The 20,451-nt window shown below is 32.7% G+C and overlaps 2 protein-coding genes across 2 annotated transcripts; both read right to left on the bottom strand.

The window, feature by feature from the left end:
- Positions 1–7,535: 7,535 nt before the first annotated feature.
- On the bottom strand, positions 7,536–9,347 carry LOC112002142 (3-ketoacyl-CoA synthase 12). Its single transcript, XM_024034303.2, has one exon. It carries the CDS (start codon positions 9,219–9,221, stop codon positions 7,836–7,838), a length of 1,386 nt encoding a protein of 461 aa, XP_023890071.1. The 5' UTR covers positions 9,222–9,347; the 3' UTR covers positions 7,536–7,835.
- A 6,241-nt stretch (positions 9,348–15,588) lies between these two features.
- Positions 15,589–17,396, bottom strand: LOC112002141 (3-ketoacyl-CoA synthase 12). Its single transcript, XM_065781874.1, has one exon. It carries the CDS (start codon positions 17,269–17,271, stop codon positions 15,886–15,888), a length of 1,386 nt encoding a protein of 461 aa, XP_065637946.1. The 5' UTR covers positions 17,272–17,396; the 3' UTR covers positions 15,589–15,885.
- Between the last annotated feature and the right edge of the window lie 3,055 nt (positions 17,397–20,451).

Genomic DNA, 20,451 nt, shown 5'->3' with positions numbered 1-20,451 from the left:
CTAGAGTGACTATAATGCGCGTACCTCAAACACGAGTGATGAAATAAGGCACAGAGTAATCAAATCCGTGCATATTGGAGTAAAACTCCTGTATAATCATGAAGGGACAAGTGACCGGGATGCCATAAAGGGACTCCTAACCCCTACTGTAGATGACAGTGGGAAGGTTAGTATCGGAAAAGTTTGATAGGATGACTTGGCGTTTCGAAAGAATGCCTCGTAGAGAAAAGTTCTCCGAGAAGTCCGTCCGGGCCTTCTCATCATGGAACTGAACGTGCGAGTGGGTTGTGTTAGAAGAGGATGTTGCCTCGGAACGAAGAGGGTTTGGGATGGAGTAGACTTAAGCTTAGGTGCAATAGAACAAGCTAACCAAAAGAAAGAGAGAGAGAGAGAGAGAGAGAGAGAGAGAGAGAGAGAGAGAGAGAGAGAGAGAGAAGAGTACCAAGCATAGATCAATATCAATTAGAACAAGCTAACCAAAAGAAAGAGAGAGAGAGAGAGAGAGAGAGAGAGAGAGAGAGAGAGAGAGAGAGAGAGAGAGAAGAGTACCAAGCATAGATCAATATCAATAAGATAGATAATAAATGGTACGTATGGATGAAAAATGCATGAACATGTGATATGCAATAATAAAAACATTATGGGCTCAGTCCAATCCAATCCTACTAGCACACATGATTTCAACATAGTAAACACATATCTATAATGCATGAAACATTGTAAAAATGTTAATGTGATGCAATGCATGAACATTTAAGATCATTTAAACAAAACCCAGCCGAAAATTTTTGCAAAAACCTCATCAATTTTGAAAAACCTCAAAATTTTCAAAAACCCTAAAAGTTAGGTCAAAAGAGATGAAATGCATGATAAAATGTAAGAAGGAAGATCATACCAGAGGAAGAAATCACTCTTGAGGCCAAAGATTGAGTGGGGAAGAGGTTTAAAGTGAGAGAAAGGTGTTTGGGGAGGTGAAGAGTCAGAAACGATCGAGAGAGATCGAGAAAAATGAGAGAAAAATCAGGCTGAAGCTTTATATAGGAAATCACGATTCTCGATGGATTGAAAGGTGTCGAGAGGTGTCGAGATTTAATTTTTGATAGATGGAGCTGTCGAGGAGCTATCAAGAGGTGTCCATAGCAAAGTGACCTCTATGAATCGAGAAATTATCAAGCAACTATCGAGCATACAAAAACTTTCTCGATGGATTAAGAAGCTGTCAAGAAGCTATTGAGACAAATTCTCAAAAACTTTGATGGATCGAAATTACGATAACAACTATCGATAAAGGAAGATCAAGAGGCCAAGAATGTATTGACCCCTTGTGATGAATTAACCAATTAATTAGCCAAGTTAATTAATTAATTCGATTAACATGCAATACGTGTGGTAGAACAAACAAATCACCAACTAAGTTAATATACGGAAAATAAAGTTGACACAGTAATTTGTTTACAAATGGGGAAAACTTCCAAGGCAAAAACCTCACCGGATGAGTTTAAGGTCACTACTCCCGAGAATCTACTATTATCACAACAAGCGGTTAGAAGTAAATGAATCTCAATACCTTATATCAACCTACAATTGAATCCTTACTTCAATATCTAATTGGACTTATTCTGTAGTGACAATCTCTCATTTTCAATGCACGAATTTAAGTACGTGACTAACCACCAACTTAAGAAGGATATTGGCTGCAAAGTTTTTTAGTTCATCAATACGATGAAGATCACGAAACTCTTTAATTACAAAATCCTACAGTGTACAAATGCAGTAGCTTCTTTAAAAGAAAGATGAACTAGGACATATGTCTCTGATCACAATATGCTTGTGAAAAAATTTTACATTAAGTTGTATCAATTGTGACGGCCCTTAAAATAATTCTTATATATGTTTAGGGTTATGAGAAAAGAAAGCCTAAATAAATATACATGAATTTGTGTGAAATCAAATCTGAAAAATTGATTTTTGTAAATCTCGATAGATAGGTTATCTATCGAATAGCTGTCAAGCATTGGGCTGAAGATCCCTTTTAAATCTCGATAGATGCTATCTGTCGAGTTTTAAAATCTAGCACTTCTTGACTTGTTTCTTGGATAGATTTGCATGACTTTAACACTTTGACTTGAACTTTTGTTTCTTGAAGTATTAAACACATCATAGATTTATCTAATTACAAGTAAAGTGCGTTTTGTCAAAAGATTAGCCAATTCTAAATGACATATATTCTTAACATGATTCACATTTGTTCTAACATTTTCGGCAAATTTGTCACAACAGTATGAGAAGGAAAATGATCATATGCATGTAGCATATTCCTTGTGCTAGTGCAGATGGTAGCATGATGTCTATGGCATGGTTTGCAATTGTCTAGATATTTTACTTGCAGTTAATGGGATTAGCAGATATATATATATATATATATATATATATGTCTGATTCTGGTAAAAATACATGTACATTAGTACGTTGTCTAATTGATTTTTCAATATTTAAGAGTCACTGCAGATGTTGGCTTGGTATACGACAAGCCTTCTATTAATCGTAGCAATAATGTTGGATTTGTAGATTTTGATTATGCTGGTAATTTGGATTAAAGGAGACCTCTGATAGGTTACGTCTTCATATTATCTAGTTATACCATTAGTTGGAAGGAAATGTTACAGCCGATGGTTATTTTGTTTGCTATAGCGGTAAAGTTTATGGTAGGGATAGAGGCAATAAGGAAGTTATTTGGTTAAAAGGTTTTTGTTGATAATCTTGGTTTGCAATAGCTAGGATGATATTGTTGTGTTTTATAAGTGCCATACATTTGACTAAAAATTATATGTATCTCAGAGCATCATTGTAGTCATAAAATTATATGATGACTAAATAGGTTTCTTTGCACAAGTTTAAGCATTACTTAGACTTGATTGGCGTTTACAGTCAGTGATAGCCCTTAAGGGATTTGAAGGAAGCGATAAAGGAGTTTCTTTTTTTCTTTTTCTTTTTTTGGTGGTAGATAGGAGTTTCATTTCTATATATAGCTTGATTCAGTTCAAGCTAAAGTGGAGATTTGTGGAAGTACTGGCTTGAATTATAAAGGAGGTGCACCAAGTGCACACAACGTTGCAGCACATGGGATTATATCCCACAGATGTCGGCCACACCTTTAACCATGTTTGATAAGCAGTGAGACATCTAGCCAACCCTAGTTTCTATACATGCATGGGCTCTTTCACTCATGTCTACTCTACTATGCTTTTATAATGGAAAATAGAAAAGAGTATTTTCTCTTCTATATATTTTATGTGAGAGAGAGTTTTTTTTAATAGCTTATTTGAGGTTTGAGTTTTGTGAGAATATTTTTGTCCCACCTTTATAATCCTTTTTGTTTTCTTAATTAAACTTTCTCCTTGATAGTGTGAACAAAAGCCCAAGACCAAGACCGAACCATATAATAAATCTTTACTTCCTTGTGTAATTTCTTTACTATTTGTCTATTTTTAGTTCTCATAACCAATTATTATTGGCTACGCTCACAACAAATAGGTATCAAGGCTGTGACTATCACTATCTCAACGTACTGTGTATTCATTCTTATTTTGCCAAAGTATCTTCTTGATTGAGATATTACTAAACTTGAGGCTAATCAACTCTACTCGAGATGAATCTGGTAATTAAACACATCCGCTACATGTGTGGGATTTTTTCTATGGGGCTAAAGAATTTTTTTATTAAAAGTAAAAATAAATAAATAAAATACGGACTATACTTAGTGTTAGAACACATGCATCACTCTGACGCTGTTGTTTTCCTGTCTACTAAGGTTAGAACTTAGAAGTTAGAAGGGTTTTCCATACCAAGATATTCGGCGAATAAAACAGGTGAGGAGGACATCCAAATCAAGCTGAAGTTGAAACCACAAGTTGGCCAATGAGGCTAGCTTTACTGGAACATTTATGGAGCTGTCTGGTGGTTTTTGTAATACACAATTAAATACGCAACTGATCATATAAGTTTTTTCTTTCCCTTTTTTCACAGATCAAAGCTATTTGATAAAATAAATAAATAAAGAGAAGAACTGAAAAAGACAGATCACAGTCACAGACTCATAGAGCCTTTTTCTTCAGTGGTCCTTCTTGTTAGCGGGACCCTGGACATAAAGGTTGCAAAAGTAATGGCTATTTGTTTTCAAATAAGATTTTCATTTGGCAACAAATTCAATTCGAAAATGACCCTTCCCTGTGTCCTTTTTATCCTTTTATCTGTCTGTACATTACTCTCTACTGTCTACTCTTTTTCTGTTATGGACTTTGTCAGGACTCATAAGCTGAACTTTGTTTTTTTTTTTTTTTGTTATTGTTGATAATTCCATGGAGGAAGATTTGAACGATGGACATCTCTATTAAAAACATTAAGAAGTACTAACTAATTGATTAGTTACAAGGTGCTATTATTCTTGTTTTATATGAAGTGAAGTTGCTCTTTAATTGCTATAAGTGTTTTTGTTGTATAAGCTACAATTATATACACAAAATTAGGTGATCAAGTGTTTTGATGACATGTCCTTTTTTTTCCCCAATGTTTATGTTTGTGCTTAGAGAAAATGAATAGTTAACATGGTGCATACCCCAATTTATACACTTAAATAAACTGTTAAATCTCTACATTTATAGCTTGTTTGGATGGAGGGGGAGTATAATAGAAGAGAGAGAGAGTAAGTTAAACTACCTTATTTGGATGTTTTTTAAGGGAGGAGGGGGAGGGGTTTGAAGGGGTTCTGACTACTTCTAATCCCTCATTTTTAATTCCCCAAAATTAAAGAGATTTGGAGGGAGAATAGAACATAGAAATGCTTGACCAAATGAGTTACTAAATTTACCCCTACCATATTAACAAAATTATAAACTATGAAAAAGTTAATTATTCCTTTCTTTCTTACTTAATTTTAAAAACATCCCACTCTTCTCCCCACTACTTTCCTCCTCTCTACTCTCCTCTCCCTTCAAACTTCCACACATAGCATTAGGGTCCGTTTGGATTGAGAGGAAGGGAGGGGGAGTAGAGTAGAGTAAAGTAAAATTGACTCAAAATTAGCATATTTTCAGCCAACTCTATTCTACTCTAATCTATTCCACTCTCCCCCCCCCCTCCCCTCTCAATCCAAAAAGGCCATTAGAAGTTGTGATTGATACTTAAATTGTTAAACCTCTACATTTAGAAGTTGTGATTGATAGAAGAAAAAGTTTTAACAATACTAGGCTTATGTTTCTACCAAAAATTTTTTCAATGCTTCATATATAATGTTCCTCCTCACAAAAATGGTGAATTCTAATATGAATTTAATTTGTGACACTCACGGTTATGGAAAATGAATGAGTAATATTGCTTTCAATATATTAAATAAGGATTTGGCTTAACTCCAGTACTTTTTTTTAACTAGAATTTCTTTTTACTTTAATGAGAAACTGTCACATCACTCACTAACTAAATAAAATGTGGAGATTAAAACTCATTATCACTTGTTATTTTGTATTTAAAACAAAATGATACATTAAGTTAAAAAGGTACTGGATATAAGCTAAACTCATTAAAAAAGCACTCTTTCTGTATAAATCACAACTTAACACCTCAATAAGTTATGAAAATATTGTGAATAACAGTGTCTATCTAACAAATTCAAACACTTAAATACGTTGTTGGGGAAGTGAACCTCCCTTTCATTACCTTAATATTTTCCAAATTTACAATAGAAAATCCCCAAAAGATAGATAATAATGAAATGTGACATATGAATTCTGGTTTAATAGATTAAAATGATACCAAACCGAAAGGTTAGGAGGGGTCGTTGCCTTCATTATAACATTGAGGACTGAGGACATTAATGTTTTTGTTTTTTTTTTGTTGCAATAAATATTTTTAAAATCAGATTTTTTTTTTTTGGGGTAAAAAAAGAGAATACGGTTTTTTTTTTTTTTTTTTTTTGAGAGGGTCTCTTCAATTGAAGCCCAAAAAGTAAAGTTACACACATTCTTGAAGACATATGGCATATCCTTGAATTTCGACAGGGGGGTCAGCTTAAAAAGCTTTTACTGCCGGTAACCATTGCAACTACAACGGCTAGTAATTGTTTAAGCTGTGTCAAATTAAATGCTAGCGTTGGTTGTGTTGAAGTTGAAGCGGTGATTTTGCAAATTCCTCTTTGTTTGGTCAGAATTTTTAGGGCAAAATGCCAGTTGCATCTGAATTCTGAACTGTCCAAGGGGGTAATGGAGCCCGTGGTCTTGTTGGCCCAGAGGTTACTGTAGGGTATGGCTTTAAACCCAATTTATGGTATATATTTATTATGAAATTAAGTTGGTTTCATGGGATGGACCCTCCTGCTCTGACTCAACACTATTATTACGATTTATAATCGCTATTAAGGTTTTTTCTTTTTGGTACATTTACTTTTTATTTTAGGATGCCAATTATAATCAAGCATTTGTGAAACATAATATGTACGTTAAGGACGTGTGCGTACGACTAATTAATAAGTTGTCTGGAATTTTAGAAAATTTTTATTATTTTAGGATGCCAATCATAATCAAGCATTTGTGAAGCACAATTTGTTAAAGGACGTGTGAGTGTGCCTAATTAATCAGTTGTCTGGGATGTTAGTAAAATTTATTTTATTTTGTTTTTTTGAAGTAGACTTGGGACTAATACTGTAAGAATAACGCTATAATTACAAATTATTTTATAATATTTTTATAAAATGTTGATGTGGCCAGCTTTTTATTAGTTTTCATCTAAGACTACTATTAACATTACTTTTTCATATACCAATAATCACTTACCACATCAACAACTTGTAAAACTTTTTGTAAAAAAATTTATATCTCTTCTCTAACATTATTCATACCGTAATGCCTATCAACAATATACACTCATTTCTTTTATTTGTCTAGTTAAAAAATGTTTTTTTGGGTGTTTTTCTTTAAAGATATGAAAAAAATATTTTATTTTAATGATATGATATAATTTGAATTTATGATGTTTGTTTCATGATAATTACTTTTAATTATTAAATTAAAAAATTTTATTTTTATTCAAATCTAAATTCTTTAATTTAATCAACTTTGAGACACTTTATTAGTGGAATTCATTAGGGAAAAAAAGAGAGGTAATTTATGATGAAACATGATTGAAGTCTCATAATCGAACCACTGATTCATGAGCCATGATTATAATAGACATTGGACAGGTCAGAATTTTAATTGTTACATGCATTTTAAAATTTTCATCTCTATGTGCAAGTTCCAACAATGCAAAGTTAAAAGGCCAATAAAGTTTCCCCCCGAGTCCTGTGTATGCAATTAATTCTCCAAACAACTTTAGATATTTACAATCAAACTTGAAACCGCGTGGTGGGACTGTGGGAGAGATAAATGTGATAGCAATAGACTTGTACATACATGCAATCTGTTGTATGAAAAAAAATAAGAAAAAGAAAAAAAGTAATACATATCCATGAGACCATAAGACAAGTTGTAAATAATCAAAAACTAATATGAAGAATTCAAATCCTGTATTTCACAAGAAGTGCAAGCTGCTTGTATCTAATTCTTTCAAAACCAAATAAAGCAGTACTGTTATCAATCTTGAACGTGAAAAAAGAAAAAAAAGAAAAAACAGAACAGCTTATTGCGTGGTCATGAAATCCGCCAAAGGATTTCAACAATAATAAGAACCTTCTTATAGTTTTAACCAAAAGAACCTCCCTTATAATATAGTGTACAGAAAAATGATTGAAAATACTGTATGAAAGACACTTTTGAGGGGCACAGTTAAAAATGTTTTAACCTGTTTTACTCTGGGATTTTGAAGGTGCTTGGATCCTCTTGGTTGATCCAACCATACTTCTCCATGAAAGGGTTGGCCAAAGAGACTGGTGGGTACCCTTCAATGCAGTCCTTCCACACATTTGCATCACCTAAATCCTTCATCACCTCCCACACACAGCTGTTGCATTTAAAGCCAGCACCAAAGCTTATCATCAATACTCTATCACCCCTTTTGAGCCTTTTCTTTGCTTCCATGTACCCCAACACATACCAAAGGCTACTGGCTGATGTGTTGCCAAAACGGTGCAGTGTCATCCTTGCTGGTTCTAGATCATATTCACTAAGCTCCAAGCTCAATCCAATACCATCTATGACAGCCTTTCCACCAGTGTGGAGACAAAAATGATCAACACCTGTCTTAAAGTTGATTACAGGTTTTGTTGCCCCACCAACTTTACTAGAGGTTTGACTCATTTTTCGGACAAGGGACACAATCAAAAACCTAAGCAATTCACTCAATGGTAAAATCTTAGGTGACATCTCTTTTAGATTATCAACAAAAGCCCTTGTTGCAGATTTAGGGAGATTCTTGCTTAGGTGAAAACCTAACCTCCCTTGCTCATCTTCTTTTTGCATGCAACATCCATATGACTCATCTCTAGCCCCATGGTGAGTCCTAACTAGACAATTTAATTTCAACATGGCTTTGTGTTTCAAGGCCCTTTTGTTAGTCAAAAGGATTGCACACCCACCAGACCGAAACAAACAATTTGCAAGGATCATTGATCTGTCAGTACCTGAATACCAATTTGGACTCAAAGACTCAGAAGTGACAACAAGAGCATACAAGTTCTTGTTGGACTTAAAGATGTTTCTGACTATGTCAACTGAGATAAGGCTAGCACTACAACCCATCCCACTGAGATTATAAACTTTGATGTCATCTCTCATTTTGTAATGGTTGATAATCCTAGCTGCTAAAGAAGGAACTGAAGAGAGCATGGACACGTTAACCACAAGCACATCAATTTCTGAGGGAGAAATGGATTTCCTGGCTAAGAGCTTTCCAACACAGTCATAAAAAAACTCTTCCATCTCTGCAATCCCATCAAGAATTGTGGGATTGTCTTCCCTGCCATCAAATATGATTCTTGGTGCATAGGTTTGCTCACCAATGCCTGAGCTCACAATGGCTTTTAGGAGGAACTTGTACTCAACTAGACCAAGATTCTTGGTCCTCTTGATGAGATTCCCACAGAACTCAGTGTCTAGCATTCTGTCATCGGTGGGCTTATACAATTGGTAGTCTAGAATGTAACATTCTTGGTCTCTTCTGGCATCAACCCCCTTCCATATCACGAACAAGAAATAGAAGATAGGGAGAGCATAGAGTAAAATGAGAAGCTCCATGAGAATGAATGAGAGAGAGAAAAGAGAGAATAGAGAGAGAGAGAGAGAGAGAGAGAGAGAGAGAGAGAGAGATATGGAACTATGAGAGGGTTTGTAACTTTGTTACTTTTAAGTAAGGCTTTGCTATATGAGAATTCAAATGGGAAACACTTATAAGAACAATATGTGTGACTCAATGTGAGTTGGACATGTGAAAATGCTTAAGACCCATTTCCATCACCCAACTCCCAACGAACTGATTTGCGTGCATATTTGGTATCAAACTTTATTACAAATAAAACACCGATCACACATTAGGCATGGCATGTGAAACTGTGAAAGCAAAGAAAGACTTTCCATTCCTAATTATTGGATTAATTAACTTCATTTAGTTTGTTTATCATTTTTTGTTTGATTCAGCTAATTCTTCTCACTTCACTTTAATAATTGAATTTAATAGTATTTCCAAATTGAAAGCAATTATAGTTCACGGTTAGTAGCTTACCCAATGCAGTTTCCTGCATTTAAGAGAGATAAGGTGGTAGATATAGAAGAATTACAATTTATTAATATGGTTAAACAATGATGGTATATAATGTGCCAATGCGGTCAACCAATGACACATGGTGCACTATGCTATGTTACCCGTAGATAGTTATTGGATAACAATAATGCATTGCATTATTTTTTTTTCCGAAGAACAATACTGCAATGTGTTGTTATTATGAATATTTAAATTAATGAAAAGATCTTACCATGTCACATATATAACACACCTCTATCTTGCATACTTCATGTGTGTGTATATATAAATATTATTAATGATGAATGTAAATGTTAGATTGGATTGACTTGTTTATTTAAAAGGTATAATTGTATTTTAAAAAAAAAGGTAAATAAATTGTTAAGTTCCACCCAAAATTAAAGGCATTTATTATTATTATTATTATTATTTAACAGTAATAATAGAGGAGGGATTCAAACTCACAATGCTCTTATTGAAAATAACAAGAGGTACTAATTGAATTATAAGGCTTATAAAAAATGCAATACTTCATATCACTTTACTACTTTAGTTTGCAAAAAAATGGATAATTAATTTGGCAAAGCTTTAAGTAAATACAGCATTTACATACACTACTATTTTGATAAGTTCATAAAATCCCAATGAAAGAAAGAAGATGCATTTTCTTTCTTTCACAGAGTTGTGCACTCTTAAATCTTAATTACACTTATACGAAAAATTAAGTTGGCAAACTCTAAAATCTGAAAACGGAGTACATAACCATAATGCTGCTTTGGTACTGGTTGTCAAGTGTTTCACATGCATACTGCAGTCAATGAATGTCTAAGGCTTTGTAGGCATCTTCCAGCGTAAGCATTGGTTGCTAATAAGCTTGGACCATGCCTGTGGGTCAAGCGCCAATCAAAGAGTAATTTGGGTTGGACTCTTGCCAGCAATATTTTTCAAGTTGGCTACTAGCCACGCATTTATGGCTTGACTTTGTTTATCTATTATTGTGAATTGTTTATTAATTAAGCGTTTAAGAGGATTTATACAAATCAGTGAGGCTTCGATCCAAATCAAACTTGTCAAGCTTGAAAAACTTGGGGAAATTTGTGAAAGGTCATTAGTTATTCTCTATATTCAAAGCACGGGGATAGCTTCACAAGTCAACATGAAGTAAACATATGGCCCAGGCAGCCCATTGCCTTACCGCAAGTAGGAGTTTTCTAATTCTGTTTGTGGTTACTTCTTTTCTAGATCTGGTAATCTCTGATTGCATGGCTTGTCCCTAGGGCGGCTCCGTGTAGAGTTTAGGATGGTCACAAGATCACTCTGGTCTGGAAAAAAAAATTATTATGTATAAACTTAAAAAATTTATGAATTTTTTATCTTAAAAAAAACACTGTGACCACTCTAAATTTTTTGAAAGCCCTACATGATTAAACTCTGGACAAACTTTGGCAATAAACTTGGTTGTAGACTAAGGTTACAATTCCATTCAATATTTTTTTATTAGATGTGAATTTTGTTAAATACACTATTTAATTACATTTTCTTCTTATATCCTCTATACTTATAAAATTTCAAAAAGATCAAAGATTAATAGCTATGTTATCAATCAAATGTTTAATTTTGAGTTTTTGTAATCTAAAATTATACCTATAAAATAAGTTTATATATTGAATAGTAAATAACATCTGATTGGCATGGAATTTGACATGTGTTTTAAGAACATAGAAAACATGAAATTCAACGGTTATATTTTCAAAATATGTAGAAATATTAATTTGTAACCAAACTTTGGTTACTTAAATAATATATTAGGTCCTTACAAACAAAAAGAAAAAGTCCAAGACAAATTTTATTTAACTATAATTTTGAAAGAAATGTAACTTATAACATTGATAATGAGACTATCATATAACGATTTCAAAATAAGAAAATTTGTAAAAGAAAATGGTAAAACTTTGTGTTTTTGTGTGTGTGTGAGTGTGTTTTTTTTTAGTTAATATATGAAGTTCTATTTTTATTAGATTTTGTATAATTTATGTTTTTTTAACGATAACTTCCAAAAATTTTCCTGGAGCAATTGTCCCATCAGGTCAGGAGGGATAATATTACTGTATATATTTGTGACTGTGTTTGGCTTTGGAAATTAATAAAAAAAAAAAAAAGTTCTTATAAAAAAACTGTAAAACAAATAGTCCATGAAGCAACAAAGCAATTCTTCACTAATGCAAAAACGAAATAATGCTTAACACAGTAAAGAAGAAGTTCACGTAGCAAGGGAGGAACAAACCAGCTTATGCAGAGGCTCGGTATGTGCAGCAGATGTTTGGATAAAAGGAAATTTCATAGTTTTTGGAATCTTAGTTTCTATGGATTTAATACAAGCTTAGAATTTAAATCTATCTTATTTTCCATTATATAAAACTTATCATAGAGGGTCTTAAGCATCATAATATGTTAGCTTCAAGAATACGAGGGCGGCTATTAATCGCTAAACATGCATTGTGATCTCTAAAAGGATATCAACTACACGTCTACATAAACCTTTTATTAGCTAATAGAGACATGCAGGATACTTCATGTGCCAAAAAGATCAAGTGGATCTATCACATTGACCTTCAAATTGGCTATTAATGAGTTGCCTACAAGTTCCATTTGGAATTTTTTATTTTATTTTATTATTATTATTTTTTTCATCTTGACACTGTCACGATCGGTGTAATAGTCAGCAAGCTCTTGCTAACTATACGAGACTTCACCGAGTCCAAGTGTTTGATGTATATCTTACGGCATTTTTCTAATGCCAACCTTATTTGACTCAGGGTAGCGATGTCACGTCTATCTATCGTTCTAATTTCATGACACATTAATGATTATGTAGGTTAGGTCTTAGTTGCTTAAATTTAATTAGCCAAGTTAAGAAACATGTCACTACAATCCCTTTCAAGCTTGACGATGAAGCTTGTCGACACCGGATTTTGGCACTCGACCCTGCACATCCCTTTGGCGATGTGTGAGTGTAAGGTATGCGACTTGTTTAGATACTAGGGTAATGTGTGTGCAAGTAAGTTATTTATTTATTTATATATTTTTAGGAGTTGCTACAAATCATTGGTCTTGAAGTTATGATTGGACAATTATTATGTCTAATTTATTTTATTGCCTAAATAAGGGATACCTTAAGGGTTCTTAAACTAAAAAGAGTAAGCAATATCTTGAACCAAAACATGGATTCAGAAGTTTTATTATGTGCGGGGAAAGTGTTAGGCACCTCCACAACATCTATCCTACGATGGTGCATTGTATTTGGGAAAAAGAAAAATTGCACATGTCTTAAAAAGCTACTCCCAATTCTGGGGAAAATGTAGCCTTAAACCTATTATGACATGTGATTTTAAAAATAAACAAATGGTGTGTAAAAGAAAATCCCAAGCTATTTTTTTATTAATTTAATAATGAATGTTTGGTGTTTCTTTTCAGGGTTGAAGAGTGTCAAAAAATAATTTTAAAGAAGTTTGGTAGTCTATTTTTGTTAATACTGATTCAGAATTTTACTTTATTTTTATTTTATAATTATATAATTACAAATTTGCAATAATTGGAGGAGGATATTTGCTTTATTTTATTTTATAATTCTATAATTATAACCAGTGGCAGAGTTAGGATTTCAATTTAGGGGGCAAAATTAAAAGACAAATTTTGAAATAATGATGATTTTTTTTAATTGATACTAATTACAAAATAAATAAACAATTGTAACAACTATAATTGTCATATACAGAATGTAATACAAACATAAACTATAATTATATATTTCATATCATTATCACCTTCAAGATTCTTCATAGTTTCAATTAACTGGTACATATTTCATAGCATTAAAATAAAGAAACAAATATAATTACGTAAGAGATTAATCTAAACATATAAGTTTTTGACATATACTTTGATTTCTTAAATAAATCAATTTAAAAATATTAAAAGTATAGCAATATACCTGCAAAATTGTATTGTATACACATCTTTTAAAAAATACACATCTTTTAAAAAGAGAGTAGAGATTTTAAGGACAATTATTGTTTTACATTGCATTATTCATGTAAAATTTACATTATGTACTAAACAAATGTATATAATATTGTACAAAATTATTAAAAGTATACAATATTCATTTATTTTTAGTCTATAATGTAAATCTTACTTAAATAGAACAATGCAAACTAATAATTTTCAAAAACTAAAAGCACCATGATTCCCTGTTATTTGCTAAATTTAATTGTTGATTTTTTTTTTTTTTTTTTGAGAGGGTCTCTTCAATTGAAGCCCAAAAAGTAAAGTTACACACATTCTTGAAGACATATGGCATATCCTTGAATTTCGACAGGGGGGTCAGCTTAAAAAGCTTTTACTGCCGGTAACCATTGCAACTACAACGGCTAGTAATTGTTTAAGCTGTGTCAAATTAAATGCTAGCGTTGGTTGTGTTGAAGTTGAAGCGGTGATTTTGCAAATTCCTCTTTGTTTGGTCAGAATTTTTAGGGCAAAATGCCAGTTGCATCTGAATTCTGAACTGTCCAAGGGGGTAATGGAGCCCGTGGTCTTGTTGGCCCAGAGGTTACTGTAGGGTATGGCTTTAAACCCAATTTATGGTATATATTTATTATGAAATTAAGTTGGTTTCATGGGATGGACCCTCCTGCTCTGACTCAACACTATTATTACGATTTATAATCGCTATTTAAGGTTTTTTCTTTTTGGTACATTTACTTTTTATTTTAGGATGCCAATTATAATCAAGCATTTGTGAAACATAATATGTACGTTAAGGACGTGTGCGTACGACTAATTAATAAGTTGTCTGGAATTTTAGAAAATTTTTATTATTTTAGGATGCCAATCATAATCAAGCATTTGTGAAGCACAATTTGTTAAAGGACGTGTGAGTGTGCCTAATTAATCAGTTGTCTGGGATGTTAGTAAAATTTATTTTATTTTGTTTTTTTGAAGTAGACTTGGGACTAATACTGTAAGAATAATGCTATAATTACAAATTATTTTATAATATTTTTATAAAATGTTGATGTGACCAGCTTTTTATTAGTTTTCATCTAAGACTACTATTAACATTATTTTTTCATATACCAATAATCACTTACCACATCAACAACTTGTAAAACTTTTTGTAAAAAAATTTATATCTCTTCTCTAACATTATTCATACCCTAATGCCTATCAACAATATACACTCATTTCTTTTATTTGTCTAGTTAAAAAATGTTTTTTTTGGGTGTTTTTCTTTAAAGATATGAAAAAAATATTTTATTTTAATGATATGATATAATTTGAATTTATGATGTTTGTTTCATGATAATTACTTTTAATTATTAAATTAAAAAATTTTATTTTTATTCAAATCTAAATTCTTTAATTTAATCAACTTTGAGACACTTTATTAGTGGAATTCATTAGGGAAAAAAAGAGAGATAATTTATGATGAAACATGATTGAAGTCTCATAATCGAACCACTGATTCATGAGCCATGATTATAATAGACATTGGACAGGTCAGAATTTTAATTGTTACATGCATTTTAAAATTTTCATCTCTATGTGCAAGTTCCAACAATGCAAAGTTAAAAGGCCAATAAAGTTTCCCCCCGAGTCCTGTGTATGCAATTAATTCTCCAAACAACTTTAGATATTTACAATCAAACTTGAAACCGCGTGGTGGGACTGTGGGAGAGATAAATGTGATAGCAATAGACTTGTACATACATGCAATCTGTTGTATGAAAAAAAATAAGAAAAAGAAAAAAAGTAATACATATCCATGAGACCATAAGACAAGTTGTAAATAATCAAAAACTAATATGAAGAATTCAAATCCTGTATTTCACAAGAAGTGCAAGCTGCTTGTATCTAATTCTTTCAAAACCAAATAAAGCAGTACTGTTATCAATCTTGAACGTGAAAAAAGAAAAAAAAGAAAAAACAGAACAGCTTATTGCGTGGTCATGAAATCCGCCAAAGGATTTCAACAATAATAAGAACCTTCTTATAGTTTTAACCAAAAGAACCTCCCTTATAATATAGTGTACAGAAAAATGATTGAAAATACTGTATGAAAGACACTTTTGAGGGGCACAGTTAAAAATGTTTTAACCTGTTTTACTCTGGGATTTTGAAGGTGCTTGGATCCTCTTGGTTGATCCAACCATACTTCTCCATGAAAGGGTTGGCCAAAGAGACTGGTGGGTACCCTTCAATGCAGTCCTTCCACACATTTGCATCACCTAAATCCTTCATCACCTCCCACACACAGCTGTTGCATTTAAAGCCAGCACCAAAGCTTATCATCAATACTCTATCACCCCTTTTGAGCCTTTTCTTTGCTTCCATGTACCCCAACACATACCAAAGGCTACTGGCTGATGTGTTGCCAAAACGGTGCAGTGTCATCCTTGCTGGTTCTAGATCATATTCACTAAGCTCCAAGCTCAATCCAATACCATCTATGACAGCCTTTCCACCAGTGTGGAGACAAAAATGATCAACACCTGTCTTAAAGTTGATTACAGGTTTTGTTGCCCCACCAACTTTACTAGAGGTTTGACTCATTTTTCGGACAAGGGACACAATCAAAAACCTAAGCAATTCACTCAATGGTAAAATCTTAGGTGACATCTCTTTTAGATTATCAACAAAAGCCCTTGTTGCAGATTTAGGGAGATTCTTGCTTAGGTGAAAACCTAACCTCCCTTGCTCATCTTCTTTTTGCATGCAACATCCATATGACTCATCTCTAGCCCCATGGTGAGTCCTAACTAGACAATTTAATTTCAACATGGCTTTGTGTTTCAAGGCCCTTTTGTTAGTCAAAAGGATTGCACACCCACCAGACCGAAACAAACAATTTGCAAGGATCATTGATCTGTCAGTACCTGAATACCAATTTGGACTCAAAGACTCAGAAGTGACAACAAGAGCATACAAGTTCTTGTTGGACTTAAAGATGTTTCTGACTATGTCAACTGAGATAAGGCTAGCACTACAACCCATCCCACTGAGATTATAAACTTTGATGTCATCTCTCATTTTGTAATGGTTGATAATCCTAGCTGCTAAAGAAGGAACTGAAGAGAGCATGGACACGTTAACCACAAGCACATCAATTTCTGAGGGAGAAATGGATTTCCTGGCTAAGAGCTTTCCAACACAGTCATAAAAAAACTCTTCCATCTCTGCAATCCCATCAAGAATTGTGGGATTGTCTTCCCTGCCATCAAATATGATTCTTGGTGCATAGGTTTGCTCACCAATGCCTGAGCTCACAATGGCTTTTAGGAGGAACTTGTACTCAACTAGACCAAGATTCTTGGTCCTCTTGATGAGATTCCCACAGAACTCAGTGTCTAGCATTCTGTCATCGGTGGGCTTATACAATTGGTAGTCTAGAATGTAACATTCTTGGTCTCTTCTGGCATCAACCCCCTTCCATATCACGAACAAGAAATAGAAGATAGGGAGAGCATAGAGTAAAATGAGAAGCTCCATGAGAATGAATGAGAGAGAGAAAAGAGAGAATAGAGAGAGAGAGAGAGAGAGAGAGAGAGAGAGAGAGAGAGATATGGAACTATGAGAGGGTTTGTAACTTTGTTACTTTTAAGTAAGGCTTTGCTATATGAGAATTCAAATGGGAAACACTTATAAGAACAATATGTGTGACTCAATGTGAGTTGGACATGTGAAAATGCTTAAGACCCATTTCCATCACCCAACTCCCAACGAACTGATTTGCGTGCATATTTGGTATCAAACTTTATTACAAATAAAACACCGATCACACATTAGGCATGGCATGTGAAACTGTGAAAGCAAAGAAAGACTTTCCATTCCTAATTATTGGATTAATTAACTTCATTTAGTTTGTTTATCATTTTTTGTTTGATTCAGCTAATTCTTCTCACTTCACTTTAATAATTGAATTTAATAGTATTTCCAAATTGAAAGCAATTATAGTTCACGGTTAGTAGCTTACCCAATGCAGTTTCCTGCATTTAAGAGAGATAAGGTGGTAGATATAGAAGAATTACAATTTATTAATATGGTTAAACAATGATGGTATATAATGTGCCAATGCGGTCAACCAATGACACATGGTGCACTATGCTATGTTACCCGTAGATAGTTATTGGATAACAATAATGCATTGCATTATTTTTTTTTCCGAAGAACAATACTGCAATGTGTTGTTATTATGAATATTTAAATTAATGAAAAGATCTTACCATGTCACATATATAACACACCTCTATCTTGCATACTTCATGTGTGTGTATATATAAATATTATTAATGATGAATGTAAATGTTAGATTGGATTGACTTGTTTATTTAAAAGGTATAATTGTATTTTAAAAAAAAAGGTAAATAAATTGTTAAGTTCCACCCAAAATTAAAGGCATTTATTATTATTATTATTATTATTTAACAGTAATAATAGAGGAGGGATTCAAACTCACAATGCTCTTATTGAAAATAACAAGAGGTACTAATTGAATTATAAGGCTTATAAAAAATGCAATACTTCATATCACTTTACTACTTTAGTTTGCAAAAAAATGGATAATTAATTTGGCAAAGCTTTAAGTAAATACAGCATTTACATACACTACTATTTTGATAAGTTCATAAAATCCCAATGAAAGAAAGAAGATGCATTTTCTTTCTTTCACAGAGTTGTGCACTCTTAAATCTTAATTACACTTATACGAAAAATTAAGTTGGCAAACTCTAAAATCTGAAAACGGAGTACATAACCATAATGCTGCTTTGGTACTGGTTGTCAAGTGTTTCACATGCATACTGCAGTCAATGAATGTCTAAGGCTTTGTAGGCATCTTCCAGCGTAAGCATTGGTTGCTAATAAGCTTGGACCATGCCTGTGGGTCAAGCGCCAATCAAAGAGTAATTTGGGTTGGACTCTTGCCAGCAATATTTTTCAAGTTGGCTACTAGCCACGCATTTATGGCTTGACTTTGTTTATCTATTATTGTGAATTGTTTATTAATTAAGCGTTTAAGAGGATTTATACAAATCAGTGAGGCTTCGATCCAAATCAAACTTGTCAAGCTTGAAAAACTTGGGGAAATTTGTGAAAGGTCATTAGTTATTCTCTATATTCAAAGCACGGGGATAGCTTCACAAGTCAACATGAAGTAAACATATGGCCCAGGCAGCCCATTGCCTTACCGCAAGTAGGAGTTTTCTAATTCTGTTTGTGGTTACTTCTTTTCTAGATCTGGTAATCTCTGATTGCATGGCTTGTCCCTAGGGCGGCTCCGTGTAGAGTTTAGGATGGTCACAAGATCACTCTGGTCTGGAAAAAAAAATTATTATGTATAAACTTAAAAAATTTATGAATTTTTTATCTTAAAAAAAACACTGTGACCACTCTAAATTTTTTGAAAGCCCTACATGATTAAACTCTGGACAAACTTTGGCAATGAACTTGGTTGTAGACTAAGGTTACAACTCCATTCAATATTTTTTTATTAGATGTGAATTTTGTTAAATCTACTATTTAATTACATTTTCTTCTTATATCCTCCATACTTATAAAATTTCAAAAAGATCAAAGATTAATAGCTATGTTATCAATCAAATGTTTAATTTTGAGTTTTTGTAATCTAAAATTATACATATAAAATAAGTTTATAGATTGAATAGTAAATAACATCTGATTGACATGGAATTTGACATGTGTTTTAAGAACATAGAAAACATGAAATTCAACGGCTATATTTTCAAAATATGTAGAAATATTAATTTGTAACCAAACTTTGGTTACTTAAATAATATATTAGGTCCTTACAAACAAAAAGAAAAAGTCCAAGACAAATTTTATTTAACTATAATTTTGAAAGAAATGTAACTTATAATATTGATAATGAGACTATCATATAACAATTTCAAAATAAGAAAATTTGTAAAAGAAAATGGTAGAACTTTGTGTTTTTGTGTGTGTGTGAGTGTGTTTTTTTTTAGTTAATATATGAAGTTCTATTTTTATTAGATTTTGTATAATTTATGTTTTTTAACGATAACTCCCAAAAATTTTCCTGGAGCAATTGTCCCATCAGGTCAGGAGGGATAATATTACTGTATATATTTGTGACTGTGTTTGGCTTTGGAAATTAATAAAAAAAAAAAAGTTCTTATAAAAAAACTGTAAAACAAATAGTCCATGAAGCAACAAAGCAATTCTTCACTAATGCAAAAACGAAATAATGCTTAACACAGTAAAGAAGAAGTTCACGTAGCAAGGGAGGAACAAACCAGCTTATGCAGAGGCTCGGTATGTGCAGCAGATGTTTGGATAAAAGGAAATTTCATAGTTTTTGGAATCTTAGTTTCTATGGATTTAATACAAGCTTAGAATTTAAATCTATCTTATTTTCCATTATATAAAACTTATCATAGAGGGTCTTAAGCATCATAATATGTTAGCTTCAAGAATACGAGGGCGGCTATTAATCGCTAAACATGCATTGTGATCTCTAAAAGGATATCAACTACACGTCTACATAAACCTTTTATTAGCTAATAGAGACATGCAGGATACTTCATGTGCCAAAAAGATCAAGTGGATCTATCACATTGACCTTCAAATTGGCTATTAATGAGTTGCCTACAAGTTCCATTTGGAATTTTTTATTTTATTTTATTATTATTA

Source organism: Quercus suber, unplaced genomic scaffold (genome assembly GCF_002906115.3).
Source record: "Quercus suber isolate HL8 unplaced genomic scaffold, Cork oak 2.0 scaffold_15, whole genome shotgun sequence".
Lineage (NCBI taxonomy): Eukaryota > Viridiplantae > Streptophyta > Magnoliopsida > Fagales > Fagaceae > Quercus > Quercus suber.
Note: the sequence above shows the minus strand (reverse complement) of the source record. Positions and strands in the feature narration are given on the sequence as shown.

Bases quoted from the DNA above. Each gene is read 5' to 3' on its own strand.
- LOC112002142 (XM_024034303.2), bottom strand. From the start codon at position 9,221: ATGGAGCTTCTCATTTTACTCTATGCTCTCCCTATCTTCTATTTCTTG.
- LOC112002141 (XM_065781874.1), bottom strand. From the start codon at position 17,271: ATGGAGCTTCTCATTTTACTCTATGCTCTCCCTATCTTCTATTTCTTG.